Source organism: Parasteatoda tepidariorum, chromosome 1, assembly GCF_982258835.1.
Source record: "Parasteatoda tepidariorum strain Cologne lab strain chromosome 1, Ptep-v5.0, whole genome shotgun sequence".
Lineage (NCBI taxonomy): Eukaryota > Metazoa > Arthropoda > Arachnida > Araneae > Theridiidae > Parasteatoda > Parasteatoda tepidariorum.
Genome location: NC_141755.1, coordinates 131714354 through 131733448, shown reverse-complemented (window position 1 = coordinate 131733448; position 19095 = coordinate 131714354). Strand labels below are relative to the sequence as shown.

The 19095-nt window shown below is 30.4% G+C and overlaps 1 protein-coding gene across 1 annotated transcript in view; it reads left to right on the top strand.

Moving 5' to 3' along the window:
- The window catches only part of LOC107438589 (uncharacterized), a 45972-nt gene extending 27566 nt beyond the window's left edge, over positions 1 to 18406 (top strand). The window contains exons 2-3 of the mRNA XM_016050905.5: positions 7273 to 7446; positions 15035 to 18406. Coding sequence (XP_015906391.1) covers positions 7273 to 7446; positions 15035 to 15075 — 215 coding nt within the window. The 3' untranslated portion in view covers positions 15076 to 18406. The remainder of the gene's footprint in view (positions 1 to 7272; positions 7447 to 15034) is intronic.
- Positions 18407 to 19095: the final 689 nt, after the last annotated feature.

Genomic DNA, 19095 nt, shown 5'->3' with positions numbered 1-19095 from the left:
GTGCGTATACATTGTTACTTTTACAAATGTCATCTGTTTCTGTTGCCTTTCACGATTCTAATATAAGTTTTTCAACCGATAAGAATTCTTTTTAGGGACTGCATCGAAAATGCACCGTAAGCTCACGGAAATTATTTTTCGGCTGAAATATGTCCTCAATTTCCGACTTTATTAATGGTAGCACGTTTTACATTATAGTTGCGCTAATCTTAGCTACTTTTCTTGTTAATTTCGAAAAGAATTTCGCCACAAGAGGAATAAAAGTTATTTTTTTAAACTATTTTTTAATATATTTCTAAATATTTGGCAGATATTTTGAAAGCTATTGTAGAAAGAAAATAATTTTTTCTTGGAGTTTCACATTATTTTAGATTCTGTTAGTCTTTAACTAAATTCTGTTCAAAATAGTTTTCTGAATCTGTTATTTTAATTCTTATGAATTTTATTAGTTTAGAATCTTTTTGTACTAATTTTAACCCGAATTAATAATAAAAATCAAATTAAAAATTTTAATATTACAAAAATACAAAATTAAAAAAATTTAAAAGAATTAAAAAATAGCTAATACCTATATTTAAAATATCAATTTGTTGGATATGAAATATCGTTATAGTACATCAGAATAAAAACCTATAAGAAAAACTTCATGCTGTAGATGATTATTTTAATATCTGTCCAAGTAAATGTTTTAACTGTGGCAATCCAATATGCATTCTCGATAGATTATTTAAAAAAAAACCACTCAATTTTCTACACGAAATAAAAAGTATCCCTTATCCAATGTTTCATTTCACTTTAAGCAATGAACACAACATCTAAATTTTGGAAGCAAATAAATGATATTTATAAAAGTCATTTTATTATCTTTTTCAATGAACACACTGCTTTTGGTCATAAACTTCTCACTTGCACCTTTTTGTTTATAAGAAATTACCATTTTTTTGAAGAAAAAACTTCGAGTGCGACTGTTGAACTTAAACTTTAAATCTGAGGTACTTATGCTAGATTCTAAATCTAAATACAGAACAGAGAGTGCCTGTGCTGGATTCTAAATCTAAGTACAAAACAGGAAGTACCTATGCTGGATTGTAAATCTAAATACAGAACAGAGAGTACCTATCTTGGATTGTAAATCTAAATACAGAACAGAGAGTACCTATGCTGGATTCTAAATCTAAATACAGAACAGAGAGTACCTATTCTGGATTCCAAATCTAAATACGGAACAGAGAGTACCTATGCTGGATTGTAAATCTAAATACGGAACAGAGAGAACCTATCCTGGATTCTAAATCTAAATACGGAACAGAGAGTACCTATGCTGGATTTCAAATCTAAATACGGAACAGAGAGTACCTATGCTGGATTCTAAATCTAAATACGGAACAGAGAGTACCTATGCTGGATTCTAAATCTAAATACGGAACAGAGAGTACCTATGCTGGATTCTAAATCTAAATACGGAACAGAGAGTACCTATGCTGGATTCTATTTCGAAATTCATAGCAAGAAGTGCCTGTGCGGAATTCTTAAACTATAATTAGAGTTTGACGGGCATTAGCAGGAATTACATTCTTTTTTCAGAAACTCGCGTGACAGATTCTGAATTCATGCAAAAGTTCGAAACCATGAATCTTACGCGATACTAAATTTAAATGAATAAAAAAAAATCCTTTCGAAAAAAAAAAATCAAGTCAAAAGAAAAATTTACTTTGATGCAAAATAACTTTTTTTCCGTGTTTTGACTTTTATAAGTTTGTTCTTATATATCGTTGTTAGGGACCGACACTATAACCGGGAGTTTCCTCTATCCGTACTGCAAACAATCATTTTTCATTTTATGACACATTATTTAAATAAATGACACATAAAAAAAATGACTAAAAAACAAAAAAAAATGTGTTTTTCTTGTGAGCAAAAAATGTAGAGATGGCCTTTATTGAGGGAGGGAAAACTGAGAATGCTTACATTCCATTCTCTATAGATGAATTTAAAAATCGGTATATATGTATTTTATGTAGAAAAAAGTTCCTCTCTTCTTTTGGTTCACTCTATGCATGTGTGCATGGGAGCGATTTCACTCTATCCTGGAGTTCACTATAAATAATGTTCACTATAACGGGTTTTGACTGTATATATGCATATATATTTCTCTTACACGGCACCAAAAAAAAGCCTCATTACAACTCCCCGAATGGCAACGTTAGAAAATCGACCCATGATTGCTGCTAAAAATGTCACATGGCAAATCTAGATGAGGTGGCTCAACATATAGCGCTTTTAAAAACGGAAACAATAACCAGAGTGAGCATTATCAGGTTGTTCAATTCAGCTGCGGCAATCTCATACTATTAAGCTAGGCAGAAGTGAGTAGTAGATCTCTATTTTAGTATTTTGTTGAAAGCGCTTTTCTGAAGTACTTTGTACAACTAAATAAAATTCTTTTCACAACACTTAAATATTTACTTTATTTTCTTCATATATCAGTCGGCGAAGAATTCTGTTAGGTTAAAAAACATTTCGCTAAAAAAAGAACGAATTCTAAAAGAAATAAAAATAAACAACTTAAAAAATAAAAATGCTGTTGCCAGCCATAGAATTTTTTGAAAGTTAACTTAGCAACATAAATCAAAATGACATAGAAGCGCAACTAGATCAAAATTATGATACCTGAGCGCTTGACGTAACAAATCCTTCAATTCTATAAGAGTTCTATCGCCAAATGCCCAAATTAACAATTGCAATTTCAAATTAATATTGAAATGTACAGGTTTAGAATTTTCTACAGTGAAAAGTTTTCGGAACTTCAGTATTCAAAAAAGTATACAAAAGCTAGACGTTAAGAACGTATCCAATGAGCGAGCATAGCGAGCATTGGATTGCGAAGCAATCCGAAATGAACTGCGAAAGCAGTTCCGGGGGTTGGCGAGCGCCAGCGAGTAGGGGGCGAAGCTTCCTAGTATGCATATATATGGGTGACTACTCTTTTTGAACATGACAATTCGGATCAAACAATTCCTTCAAATTTAAGGTCTTCAAAATAATCTAAAAATTTTTTTGCATACTTCTTTAGTTACACTTATATCTTACAGACAGCAGTGCAGTTTATTGACATTTGTTCGAGAAAAAAAATAAAATAGAAATTCACCAAATCTTGAATGCCAGGAAAATGACATATTACCTTAGAAGTTTATAAAACGGTCATTTTAAGTTAATAGTAAGTAACTCAACTTAAGCCTTTATGTTGGATGAACCATAAATTGCTTCAATTAATTCTTTTTATCCACTGTAGAAAGAATCAAACATTTTTTTGTTGCTGTTTTGTACAGAATAAAATTGTGTATAATAATCAATCATTAAATAAATAAATTAACTTTGATGACATCCAAACATATTATAATCATATATAAGCTTGGTATTAGGTTAATATTTGCTTTCCCTCCTTACAGTATTAGCAATTAAAAAAAAATTCTGGTAACACTTCAATGTCCTGGCTTTCATAAGGCAGGATAATGACAAATTCGCCATTTTATAGCATATAACTTGACTTTAATTGAACATTTTGGCCTACGACGTTTATATTCTGCAGAAAATAACAGGATTTCTTAAAATAACTCGGATAAATCTATGTAGTTTTTGTTATTAATGATTTCAAGAAGCCAGGAAAATGACAACACAAAAACCTACTCACCCTGAAAAAATTTTTGAAATAGATTTTGAACCAGAAAATTGGTTCTTTATTTATGTAACAAGACATGTTCATATAGGAGGGTATCTAATCAATCTATTAACATAAGATATTAATTGCTGGCTCTATCTATTTTGGTTATAAACCGCTAAATAAAAGTAGCCAGGAAAATGACATATTTTCTTGGGACAAATAAATTATTGACAAAAAAAAATTATTTTAAACGAGGTTTTTGTAAATAATACCCCCTGCGTATATTCCAGAAATGATTACACCTGTCGAGATAAAGAAAGTTAGATATTGAAAAATTTCTGAGAAGTTTTGAATCTAATTATAACTGGAAACATTGTTTGGGACATGCCAGGAAAATGACATTTCGAAATTCAAGTAAATTTTTTAACTATATAAAACAGTCAATGCTAGTGCAAAGTAATTTTAAAATGCTAACAGCAATGCTATTTAATAATTTTTTTAAGAAAAAAAAAGTTCTTTTCGTATTATAGTATTAGATCTTGGTGCAAGGGACAGTGAATTGTCATTTTTCGTCAATCACCCATATATGCATTTAGGAGTAGTTTGATAAAAATCCTGTATTATTTGTTGGTAAATCTTCTTTTTGTTTTTACATATTGATATTAAAAATTATTTTCTATTATATATATAAGTGTGTTTTAAAATCTTCACATTAAATTAATCTCTTATAAACCATTACCGTACAAATAAATTAAAAAAAACAAACAAAACAAATAAACGGACCATCATATTCTATTTGGAAAACATTTTTCTAACATCGATCGTTGTTTGTTTATTTAGTTTAATGAAATTTGAACTAAAAAAAATAAAAGTGAAGAATGAAGAAAGGTAATTCCACTAAAGCATGTCATGAACAGATGTCGCGATTTTCTGAAAAAGAAATCGATTTATCGAATTTTTTGCTCTTCAGAACTAGATTAGGATTAAGAGGTTTCCAAATTCATTGATTTTTGTGTTATTGAAGGGAGGAAAAAAAGAGGAAATACCATTTCATTGTCGGTTTTAGAAAATAATTTCATCAAAATTGTTTGTTATTCGTCAGAAATATTTTTCAATATTTCTATATTTTTCAATTTTTTTCAATAATCGTAGATTATTTCGTCACAAAGGAATTGAGTTAAGTTGAACCCCGTTATAGTTTGTGTATAGAGTGAAACAAAAGAAGAGAGGATAGTATGAACTTTTTTCTTCTTTATTTTTGGTAATTTCTACATAAAATACATGCATCGATTTTTAAATCCTTCTTATCCTCATAATATAGACTTTGTGAAATTATAATGTTTTTACTTTCGTGCAATTAAGAAATGTTTGAATTAACAACTCCGTTCAAAACTTTCTTTTATGAAATCCTGCAACTAAACACACTTTATGTTTGTATAACTATCAATATGTTTGGTTCGATCTTTACGGGAAATTCTGGTTCTAATGATCACACATTTAGTCAAAAATATAAACCTGAAGAGTAAATTTAACCAAATAAGTAGTTTTTTATGCTATCATGATAATATTTCTAAATTTTAGTACATCTAATAAATTTTATCACATACTACAGAAACACTTTTATTGTTAATTTTAACTGTCATAGAAACGAAAACGCGGTAAATATTTCCATATTCTGATAAGTTTGGCTTACACATTTTTAAATCTTGTCACTTTATTTGTTTAATATTAAGCATTATCTGTATGAAATTATCCAAGTAAAATGTCAATGAAAAATAAAGGAAATAGCAAAATTTAGGGTATATATCAATTTTTTGAATAAATTGGGAAAGAATTTGCTTTTATAAAAAATTGCATTCGTACTTTTCCTGTTGAGCAATTCAAAGTATAATCACTAAATTCAACAAAACAGAATTATGTTTACGTTATAATAATTCTCTTCGTTTATAACAATATTTTGTCATAACAACAAAACCATAATTCAGCTTATTTAGTATTGTTTTGCTTAAGTTTAAAATAAGAAGTTTAAAACTAGAATTGAAAGATGCGAATTTAACAGTTAGATATTAAACTTGTTTTATTATTAGCTATTAGTTCACATTCTCCCTATATATCTTTTTTTCAAATTTTCAATCGTTCGTCAAATACTTCATCCACTCAATTGTTCTAATACATTTCCTTTTAAACTTGCATGTTAGTACAGTTTTTTTTTTCAAATAATAATTCATTCAATGAAAAATGAAATGGAATTTTCTGATTAGTTAAGCGTTCTTTTAAATTTTACTGTGAGAGATTCAGTTTACATCTATTTAAAAGTGATAATTTCTAACTTCTTTTTGAACAAAGAGATAGTTTATTGCGCGCATTTAAATATTTAATTATTTTACATTCGCCGTGTCAGATAAATTCAATAAAGAACATTAGCAAGAATGTGGTGCACGCCACCCTACTTTTCTAGTTATCTGATACCATGTTTTTTTTTCAATTCCTTCTAGTATTAGTTCTCAATCTGTATATTTATGTATCTCGTTCACATTTTAAATGCTTAACAAAAAACTACTTTTTAGTCAAGTTGCAAATACATTTTTTACCCAACGGCCTCCTCTCACTTTTCAAGAGTGCGCATGCGTCGTCATTGCGTGAGTTGATATGGCAACCGCTGCTGTTTCATCATTTTTTTAGAATTCTTTTTTTTTTCACTTTTAATTTTGTTATGCATTAAGTGGGTTCTTTTATTTTTGAGCTAGACAGAGATCCCATAAATACTTCTTGAGTTGTGGATAAAAGAGAATTTCACCATTTAAACGATATTTTTTTTTATTGTTTTAATTAATAATCAGAAATTCTAACCTTACAATTCAAACTGGATCATTTTCAATACTAATTCAGGTGAATATCACAAAAAATATTCTTTTTTTTCTGTGCTTTCTATATTAATTTTTGTTTCGATTCAAAATGCATTTTATTGTCTTTATTAATTTTGCCTATATTGTGTTCATTGCAATTTTATTAAGTTTTATCCGATATTTTATTTTATTTTATAACCGTCGTTGAACAGCCGACCCAATTTTATGGGTTTACGACTACTAATGCTCAACTCCATAGCCTTGTCCTTTTGAACCCAATCCAGAAGACAGGGGAACTCCTGGATCGTGTATTGAGAGAAATTTGCCTTCGTGGAAACTTTTAGATGGAGCTAACCCCCGCATTTGCGTTACATGGAGAGGAAGACCACGAGAACCCCTCACGGTTTGCCTGACGTCAAGGGGACTCTAACCCATGATCCGTCTACCACTGAGGATATTTCACGTCAGCACTCTGTGGTCGGTGCAAGCCGGATGCGAAATTCGTATCGACTGGGATTCGAACCCGGTTCACCTCATTGGAAGGCGAACGCTCTATCCCCTGAGCCATCACGACTCACCGATGTTTTATTGAAATTTCATTAGCTTTTGGCCGCCATTCCTGTTTGCACGGTGTTCCGCGCGAACAGGAATGGCGCCTAAACAAAAACCGCTAATTTTTCGAAAGGGGGCACTCTCAAATATATTTTTAACAATAGTCTTCCATTTGTTATTAATAAATGAATCTAAAAGATATTGTGTTTCCAGGAACCTTTTTAGCTGCCTTAACAGTTCTGTGTGGATGTCCGACTGAATACGATGACAGGTGCAAGGCCTTCCTCTATAATGTTTTAGCATCATTTCTGCAACTGCTTACAGCTCTCATAGTCGTTGGATGGGTGTGGAGTATCATGTGGGGGATAACATTTGTCGGTATTAGCAGTAAGTATTCAATTCTTTAAATCCTAACTTTTGCTCATTCTTTTGAACAACTCGTATTATTTTTGAAAAATGTATATTATGGTGCCATTTATGACATTAATAAACTTCGGCTGATACTTCGTGTTGATTGCTAAAGCTAAATTGTACAATAAAAAAAAACCTTAACAATTACAGAAATTTGTTATGAATTTAATTCTAATGTTATAACTCCTTCTCTGTTTATTAAAAACAATTTTACCTACTCACTCATTTTCCTAAGATGGAAGTAGGTACTTTATTTACGTCGCACTAGAGCTGCTCAATGAGCTAATGGCGACGGTCAGAGAAACATTCTTCAGGATGATCCAATGCCATCGGAATCCCTCTGCAGAAGGAATGACTTTGGTAAACAGACGACCTGAGAGTGAAGTCGAGCACAGAACAGTGAGGGCCGCGCACCCTCGGTTCTTGCGCAAAGCTGATCATCCACCCGCTTACTGACCTCAGCCAGTGATGCCTACCGAAATTCTGTGTTTTTCTTTCAAATTAAGCAATACCGCTTAGAGATTTAACTTGTATAACTATAATATAAAATCTTAATGCTTTCTTAAATGAATGATAAAATAAATATACGATTTTTTTATTTCTAAACTATTTTGCTTTATAATTACTATGGGAAATTTCAACTTGCAATTTTCAGTTTGTGTTGTGTTTCGATTATTTTAAAAGAATGTTACCGTCACGTGGGGCTTCTTTGTGCAAATTCGAATTTGGCACTTTTCAAGCGCTGCTATTCAGTATTATGTTTTCTTCACGTTAAAAATGTGTGGAATTTGAAGATAGAAGTCTCCTATATTACTACAAACATTTTTTCGAATTTTAAAACAATCTCAGAGTGTGTTTTGTTCATCCAATGTCAACAACTTTCCGAGAACGTCGGACATCGAAAAGTGTGCGTGGAAACTTTAGCTGTGAAATGCAAAGACGTTGATAAAACAATCGTCGTAAGAGCAAAATTTTTTATTTATATATTAATAAACAATTATATCGTGTTAGCGTTAAAAAAATTTGAAAATTAATAAAAAATAAAAGGAAAATGAAAGAAAATGCACTGTGGGGCTACTTTGTGCAAAGTTTCATTCGTTTTTTTTTTCGACAGAAAAATGGTCAGACGTTATTAAAAAAATACCTGGAACGAAAAACTACCGTGATTACACTTTAGAAAAGCTGCAGCAATGTTTGCAGGCAGTTGCTGGTGGTATGTCGATTGCAGAAGCTTCTCGAGATTACAAAATCCACTGAAATACTAATTTTAATAAAATTCTCAAGAAACACGTGAAACGTGCTCGTAAACTATCATTTTTCTTCTACAAAGATTTTTCTAATGAATTAATCAAACGATTTAACACTTAAAAATATATTTTATAGGACATCAGGTGATTTTGACAGAAACTGAAGAGCAAGTTCTGTCATGTTTATTCAAGCATGTTATGTTCAAATTTATTAATATTATAAATGTTAATGAATATGTAGCAATTAGTATTTTTGAAATTTCATCCATTTCAATGTTCAAAAATGTATATGGTTTCCTTTTGTTTAAACTCAAATATTTTGAACTAAACATTCTTTTTAAGAAAAAATTCTTTATAAAAAATGGTTTTTTAATGCTGAAAATTATTTTCAAACTAATATCTTTACATATCTTGATGTTTTTGTTATTAAAAATGTCAACAATTAACTTTTTTTAACAATTTTATATCAATATTTTACTAAAAACATGATTATTAAACTGACTTCCTATCGCTGCACAAAGTAGCCCCACTTGGGGGCTACTTTGTGCAAGGTATGTTTTGACTTATTATTTGTGAATATTACATACAAATAATGCCAATATTGATCAAATTCACTCGTCTGAGTCCAGTCATGAATATAATATCGATAAATTTTACTAAGGTTTGAATTAACATAGTTTTTTTACATGTGAAAGTTCAAAAACTGCGAAATCCTGCACAAAGTAGCCCCACATGACGGTATGTAGTTTTACTAAACAGTTGAATCCCTGTTTAATTGTTTTTGAAGTTCGCGATGCTTGTAATTAAGAGCAATAATTATTCACACTACTTCGAAAAGCAAAGTATCACTCAATAAAATTAAAGTTCTGCAATCATTCCTTGTAGGTGTTTTCGTCACATTAGCTTAATGAATAGTTTTTAACTTTGTTGCAATATCTGATGCAGCATAACAATTTATTTAGTGAATCAATCAGTCAATAATTGTGATTAATGAGATAAAAATATCATCAAAAGCAGGGTTTTTTTTAAATAAATTCTGCATTTTTTCAAAAAAAAGCTTTTTTTGCAATCCTGGGCTCTGTTTGTGGTAGATATTTGGAAAATATTTTTGCTACTTAACAGCGCAATGAAAATGGATAATACTAAACTTAACAGTCATGCGTAACTGTTATAAAGTCACAACAGTTATTAAAAGTGTTTATAAAGTGTTATTCATGTGACTCGAAACTTTAATAGAGCAGCTTTAACACTATACACACCAACACTATACCTATATCTACTGTAGCGATTCCCTTCCAAATAATCTATTTTTAGATCAAACCCCCAAATTGTGCCTCTTCAGCCTACCCTGAGAGGCCGGGATTAAGGTTTTTACATCATTCCAGTGAGTATCCCCTCAGCGAGCAGTCGCACAAAACTTGTTACTTGTTACGTTTCAATAAATATATGTTAAGTTTTAAAAATCGTCATCCTTGCTCTCACCACACATTGGAGTCCTCATTAATTAGTGATTAGAGGAAATTAATTTACACCTTGAAACCTCTAAATTGGTGACCCGGACGTGATTTGATCATGCAAGTAACGCCCACTTCACAATCTCTTGACAGGTAACGCCTACTTCGATGGATAGTCCACATTGAACAGTTGACTTGCTATTTGTGAATGCGTCATTCACCTCCTGCGCTGTTGCTACTCAGTCTCGTCTCGAATATTCACACAACGTCATACACTCTCAACGCCTGCATACACTCAACTGCTAATGGCAACACAGGAGCGACTTCGACTGTGAAGTTAATACACCTCTCACATTCAGCACTCAAAAAAAATCCGGTGACTATCTCTCCCGGTCTTTCACAAGTACAGCAACTAGTGAGATCTGTTCATTGAATTATATCTCTGATAAAGTTCTGGTGGGGGAGTACTGTGGCGTAACTACCACTACAAAAGTTTAACATCATTCACTACTATATATAAAGCATGCTAACTTGATTTTATCATGAGGTACCTTTTGATAGATGACGGTTGGCATGGTCGATAATTCCGCCTCCCCCACATTGCAATACATTGTTCTCCTGGTCAAATGACCGGTTGTGGTGGAAATAGGTTATTCGAAACAAACAAAATACAAAAAAAAATAGTGACTAGCTGTATATTATTGTTAGAAAAAGTCATGAAGTCAAATGCGCAAAAACGATAAGATGATAAAGCACATTATTGATTTCAAAAGTTCTTATGTTATGTTTAGTGTTAAAACTGTTGTTCTACTGTATTGCATTAAAAAGAAGCAGATATAAAATACCATTCTAGACCATTGCGTTAAGTGAAAAACTCTTTTCAGAGAATAGTTCGAAATTCTTGATAGAATAACAAATTTAGGGCGTGTCTCTGTCGTAGAGCCCCACTACATTAAAGAATGACAGTAACGATTTCTATAAAACGGCATCCCTAGGATATGGAAACTTGTGGTAGAAAAATCATCTTTCTCTGTACATAAAATGAAAGTAAATTCTTCTAAACCACTGTATCTTAATTATTAACACGGATTTAAAGGCTCACGTTGAAGAGCATTTCTAATGTCAAAAAAAATGCCTGGGGAAGAAAAAAAAAGAACATTTGTAACAATTATTTTAGAAATGAATCAGTGAAAAACAAGTTAAATTTTAGGACAGAACGTAAACTATAACCAACCTTGGTAAAAAGTGTTACACGAGTGTAAAAAATAGAGAGAAAAGTGCAGAAAAATAATTGATGGATGGGGGGTTTTACAGAATTATTCCCAGTCTCTGAAACAGCCGGATTCACTCCAGTCTGAGCACGATTTGAGAAAGTGCAAATCAACCCCGTTTTTAGCACGGAGGAGTTTGTCTATGTAAATAACTCCCCCAGCCATTCGTCTGGCTATAGTTACGAGGTTTAACTATGATCTAATTTAAGACTGGGTCGGCGAGAGAATGAGGAGAGAATTTCCATAGCAGGAAACGTTTTCTACAGGCAAACTATACCGAAAGTAAATATTTTACCCAATACAGCGATTGGGAGGCTACTGAACTACATAAGAATAGACTTTATTTATTAGCCGTCTTTGAACAACCGATCCAATTTTTGAGCTTAAGACTACTCATGTTCGACTCCGTAGCCTTGTCATTTTGAACCTAATCCAGAAGACAAGAGAACTCTTGGATTAAGTATTGAATGAAATTTGCGTGGAGTACATTTTGATGAAAATAACCAACATCCGTTTTACGCGGGGAGGAAAACCTTCCACGGTTAGATTGACGTCAAGGGGACTCTCACCGTCTAACACTGACGATATTTCTACGTGATCAGAGCCTGACGCTGAATTGGTTTCTATCAGCCATCGCCTGGATTTGATCACAGGTCACGTGATCTGGAGTTTCGATCAGGATGCGACACTAACACTATATTTGAGATGATCACTTGAAGGAGAAAACTCAGGACAGCACAAGAGTAGTAATACAAAATAAAGGAGTAATAAAATGGAAAGAGTTTAAAATAAAAGTTTCAAGAATAATAAACGAAGTAAAGTACTCTAGTAAAATGGGTAATAACATGTAAAAAGCAATGCAAGAGGTAACAGTAATAAGTTCTTGATAAATAAACGTAAAAATAACAAAGTTTGGTGTTTGTTTGCAGCCTTGTGGACAGATAGTGTTTACATTCTGATGAGGTCAGAATGAGTAGTGAAAAAATTTGATAAAACAATAACAGAGGGGAAAACAAACTGTGTTGTGATAAATATAGAACGAGGTAAATAAAATGTAGACAAAAATATTATTCATCATAATTATAACTATCAGAAAGGAGTGCAGAAGTAATAGAAACAATTTACAGGAGAAAGAGTGCGGGGGGGAAAATAACAATGTTCGTCAATAGGTGGCACCACTGAGGTAAACTTAAAAAGAACGAAGAATTAAAAATTGTTAAAAAAAATTAAAGATGTAATTATAATTTGGAAAATGAATGTGGAATATTCAAGAGATCGTTTATCAGATTAATAATAATCGAGTTAGTGAATGGAGGGGTATAGTGGGGATTATGGGAAAGAAAAGTTTTCGAGGATTTTTCCTCTCCACAACGTTCTTTCTCCCAACGTGTAGATTACGTTGAAGGGTATATTACCTAATCAGAAATAGTATTGAGCCAGGTTTTCTATATTTACTCAATCTACATCAGATTCTCGACTATTATTAAATGTGACTTGAATCTGGCCTATACAATCCCTGTCCATATAGTATTAGACTCACTATAAGATTCTATACGTTAAATTATAATTATCGTGTGATACTATACAGCTTTATTGTTTTTTATTCGGAGGAAACCGGTTTGCGCTTCTGTATCAATGAGTTAACATTGTAATGCAATACGTTAAAAATAAATACAAATAGGAAGTCTATAAAAAATCTCCCGGATAAAACCCCATGACACGTATGTTTAACTATAAAAGTATTGCCTATATATTCGAGCATTTCATGCAATTAATAATAAACTACAGTGTGTCTCATCATTGGATCTCATTATTATAATATAATACCTGATATAATAAATATTCTATATTTATATTATATATCCTCTCATTTATCCTATCGTCGAATATTATATGATATACATCGTCTCATTTAACCCATTGATACGCGAACAAGTGCAGATCTGTTAAAGCCGCTTAAAAACACTAAAGCTGTATAGAGTAATCACCTGATCATTAAGATCTTATAGTACGTCTAATAATATGGACTGTAAGACAGGTAAATAAAATATTTACACTTGTAATGTCCCGTTATAACGATCTTCGTTTTTTTTTTTTTTTTTTTTTTTTTGGAGGGGGATTATAAAAAAGAAATCTTTAATCCTTTAATTACATCGATCTTGAAAGTTTTTTTTTCTTTTTGCACAGATATATTATTTTTTACACATGTATTACATCTTAATAACAATTTTTTAGCACAAAAAGAAACATTTTTTGTGTTGCATTGACTTATTCAGGCTTTGCTGTGGCACAATTTTTTTTAGCTTTTATTCTTGTAGTTGTATTTTGATCTAGATGCGACTTTTTGTGGTAACTTAATATACAAAGTAAGTTTTGTTCTCAAAGATTACTTTTCATGAATTTTATTTTTTCAGTCTTAAGACTGTTTTTACTTTTTTAAAACCATTTATTCGGATTTATTGATCTTGTCCAGTTTTTTTTTTGTGCCCGTTAAAAAGAAGTTTTTTGAATATATATATATATATATATATATATATATATATATATATATATATATATATATATATATATATATATACAAACCCCGCTATAGTGAACCTTCAAGGGATCTAAATTTCGGTTCACTATAACCGTTAGTTCACTATATCCGTTACGCAGGCGATTTCACTAATGGTTCCCAAACTCCTCCCTTTTATTACATTATATTCATATAAATGACTGAAAAATATTATGTAGTAGCAAAAAATGTGTTATTTTTCATCACTCTTCGTCTTGCGTTCAAATAAAAATTAGTAATCTCTAGCTGATGAGCAGTCCTCAACATCAGATATGGAAACACTTCCCGACTCTCAGATAATTTTTCTTGAGTTTCTGTTATTCCGCTTTTTAAACCTGTCTAACCTGCCATTCGAGCACATAAAAGTAGTTTTTATAGATGGTTTTAAAAATCGGTATATCTATTTATTTTGAAGTAGAAATTTCGAAATTATTACGAAGAAAATGGGGGGGGGGGGAATCAGTCAAAGACAGAAAAAAGTTCATTATATCCAACTTCCTCACATTTTTGGTTCACTATATCCGGGAGTTCACTGTAGCGGGGTTTGACTGTGTATATATATATATATATATATATATATATATATATATATATATATATATATATATATATATATATATATATATATATATATATATATATATATAGATAGATAGACATTTTTAGTAGTATTATCTTCTTAAAGATTCGTCGCGGTATAAGAAAAATCTAAACAGAAAAAACACTTTTCAACTATGCTCAAAGTATTTTAATATTCCTTTTATTATTATTAACGTGTAATGACTGACTTGACGGTGATTATTCATATAAATAAAGAATGCTGAAGAAGGAAAAGTATATAGCATATTCAGGATATGAAAATCAACAAACATCCATTGCAACCCATGATTTGAAATGTTTAATGGAGTCCATTTCAGAAAGAAAAAGCATCTGACCCATTTGTAACCACATTTTTTTGATGATTTGAATTCCGTTTTTGTACTGAATTTGATCCATCAAAAAATCGTTAGCTAATTTGTTGTTGTATAATTTCAGTTTCTAAGAAAGAGAATGACATTGTGAGGGCCACATTATGAACCCTGGAGGAGGAGTAGAAGAACCCAAAGGTCCAAGCTGCCTGGAAGAAGCAGAAACTGTGATATTTTCCGCTGCAAGCATTTAAAGAGACCAAAGAACGCTACCGGACACTTTCTGTAGATGGCATTTAAAATGTTTGATATATGAAACACTTTTTTTTTTTTTCATTTCAGTTATATAAGTGCTGTAATGGATCACTTAAAAGTGGACTGGGGGGTTATTTTAAATTTATTTTTATCTATTTTAACTGTCTAACAAATCTGTCCTCCTATCTTAGCAAGAATTTAATCCTATTGTTTATCACTTAACTTTTGCTCTATTAAATTTTTATTAGTTTTATAGTATAATATTATGATATAATTGCTGCGCAAATTATTTTTATGAATGAATTAATGTTTATTTCTATAATATATGTCTTTGTGGTCGTTTTATTACGTTGCTGCGAAAAACCTTCTTTTTCACTATGAGTTTTTGTTTATGATTTAAAGTATGTTTCACTTGCATCGCTACAAAAAATTTTTATGTATTTTTATGGTAATTGTTGTATAATGAATTCTTTTTCTTGCAACACAACTGCAAAAAGGAAACTTATTCTGTGTTTTAATTATTTTTTAACGTGAGTGTTAGATTCTTATTATAGACTCGAAATGCGTGTGAAAGAACACTTTTATTGATACGAACAAAAGTAGAGGCTATGCATGGACCAATCGACCGATTTAATCCTCACATATTTATTCATAGCCAAGTCTGTAAGCAAGATAATCAGCTCTGGCTACTCAGGTTTCTAGTCAAAGAATCTACAACATAGACAACATATCAGCTGTAAATGCCATCTTGTGTCTTCTAAATAAAAGATATAGGTGAACTCTTACAATTTGTTCGTCTCAGTTGATTTCTATCAGACCCCTCTATAGTGAATCTTATACCACAAACAATGGTTCCCTTTTTATGACACATGATTTAAATGAAATACAAAAAGGAACAGTCACAAAAAATTTAGAGATGAACTTTGATTGAGGGATGAGATAAAAGTAGCAAACAAGCCGTGATGCTATAGATGGTTCTAAAAATCGGTATATGTAGAAATTTCAAAATGACCAGATCATCCCTCTTCTTTTGGGTCACTATGTTATGGGCTGCTCTTCTTCTGTGTTCCTTGGAACAATCACTATGAGTCCTATTTTTGAATTGTTTAGTGAAGATAAGATAAAATGGAAATTCCGGTATCTGGAATCGAATGTAAGATTTGAAAGAGATCAGCCTATATCTTTTATGCCGAAAATAAATGATGACACAATTGTACATAGGTAGAAAATACAGTTTTTTTTTTTAAATAATTAACAGTGTGCCTAAAGTATGAACTCCTATGGGACCACTAAAGATTGGGACGCAGGATAGTGTTCTTGAATTCTATATATAGAGACATTTTTAGAATTAAAGTATCACTTCATTACGATATTTGAAGTATTTTTGAACAAATCTAATCCAATGTTGTAGTCATAAGATGTCGTCGACTTTAGAATTCTATTTCAGAATACGGATGCTCATTTTTAACAAACAGAATTTTTTTAATTTATGGAATGAGGATTTTTCGTTCCGTTAACGAAATAAAACAATCTAATTTTTGTCGATTTATAGGATTAAAAATGCTGCTAAAAGCTTTAAAAATTATATTATTCCTCTTTTTACTGCACTGAACACTATGATGTTACCCTATACTATTTTTTAGTCCTATTAAATGATGTGTTCTACAATCCCTGTTAAACCAGAAATAATGTTTTAATAAGTTGTTTCGTAATCATTATTATCAAAGCTGAAATAATGTTTTTGTAAAATATTCTGCAATCCTTATTCATCTTAATAAACTACGAAGAATAATATATTAATATGATATTCTACAATCCTTATCGATCTTTTTAAATCAGAAATAATGTTTTAATACGATATTCTTCGATTCTTTTTAATCGTATCATACCAGAAATAGTGTTCTATACAAACATTCTTAACCGTAAACCAGAAACGATATTCGATTAAATTATTCCTTCATAGCTGTGTCGAATCAAAGATAGTTCCCAACCAAGTATAGTGTACATTTTTTAATAAATAAGTTTCATGACAAATAATGCATTCAGTTTGTTTGTTTTGCATTGTATATAATGTATTTTTACATTGAATTTGAACTATTTAAGTCTCCATGATTTCCCCCGTATTTCAAACGCATCTTAGATAATTTATAAGTTTTACAAAAGTTCTTAATTATTATTATGAATACTTCCCATCATAACTTTATAACTGTAGAAAAGAATAATTACTTAAAATGGATATCAGTTTTAAATTCATATGAAGAATATTTAAAATATTATTTTCAATCTAATTCCTTAATTTTTACTACTTCACTTACTTCGTTCATTATTTTAGAATTTTAGTCTCTATTTTCAATAATTATTTTTTTGTCTGTCTTTTTGCATTTATTTTAAGTTTTTTTTCCCAAAAATTTCGAAGTAAAACTTATCAAAATAAGTTTCTTAGAAAATAATGGAAATGTTACTTGGTGTGTCGCCTGATTTTTGTACAACAAAAATTCAGGCTCTACTATTATATAATATCTTTGGAGAAAAATGTGAAAGTAACCAAAGAAAAAACGAGAAAGTGGGAAAGATTTGGAAAGACTTTTTTTAAGTTTTGAAGCTTCTTTCATTTTTAAACCATATGTATAACAAAAAAGAAGAAAAGAATTTTGATTACAAAATATTCACTTTCTTGTTAAAGGAATTATAAGATAGAAATGCTGAAATCCATTTTGTAACAAAATGTATGAACAGTTTACAAAGATTTTAACTCTTAACCGTTTTTTTTCTCTCCATATTTTGTAGAGTAGATATTTTTACGACTTATGCTGGTGCGTAGCAAACTACAATAAGTAAATAAATAGTTATAGAATATTGTATAATGGTATGAATTTTATATAGAAAGCGTAGTTTCCTTAGATATTTAATTAAAAATCATCTTCTATCTTATCTTATCTTAAGAATACTATCTGCTTCTATATCTCTATTTATGCTATTCAAATTAGAACTATACACAGTGGAGGGATTATGTTTAGTAAATCCATTCATAAATTCCGTTTTATTTTGATTTGTATTGGACGATAGACTGAAAATTTGATAAAATTCATTTTATTTATCATTATATCTGTTTTTTTTTTCAATAGCAGTAAAGTTATAATAGAACCAAGTAAATATATATTTAATTCATGAAGAAATGCTTAGATTTTAATACTGTTGAAAGGGCTTCAGCCAATTAAAATTTGATTAATTTAGCATAATAATAATATATAGCGCAATAAAAAAAGAAAGAAAATTAAGAAAAACAATAAGTTTTATTTACTGTAATTTAATAGAACTCGCAAAATAAGTTCAAAATGTAGAGGAAACACGGAAAAAATGACAGAACAATGAAAAAAGGGAAAAATAATAATAAAAAACTCTTTTGAAAAGAAAAAATAATAACCGAAAAAAAATTAATAAATATCCGGAAAAAACAAAGATATAATCTTTTCCTCAGCTCACACGACTATATCCGCAAAACGGACTAATCTTTGCAAAAAAGGGTTGCTTTTTAAATGGACTTAAATTAAGCTTTGAAAATACAGTTACATTAACAAAGGACATTTTCTTAATTAAAAACCGTATTACTTGTTTTTATGGCAGAGAAAAAATATAGGCAGTTTTCTTTACAAAAATCAGGCAAGGGCATGGCAAAAAAACTAAACTTGAAGGACAAAAAAACCTAACTTAACTTAAAAGCTCTGAAAGTTCTTAAATTCGCTGAAAATTCACTGAACTTAAAAGCTCTTTAAATCACTGAAAAAATTTTAGTGTAAATTTTCAGTTCTTTCTAGGGACTGAATTTAACATAAATTGTAGCAAAAGTATTTTTTATAAATGCCTAAAAAAATATTTTTTAAGCAAATGTTAGGTTTGGATATTCAAGCTGTTAACTGAGCTAATATTTAATTG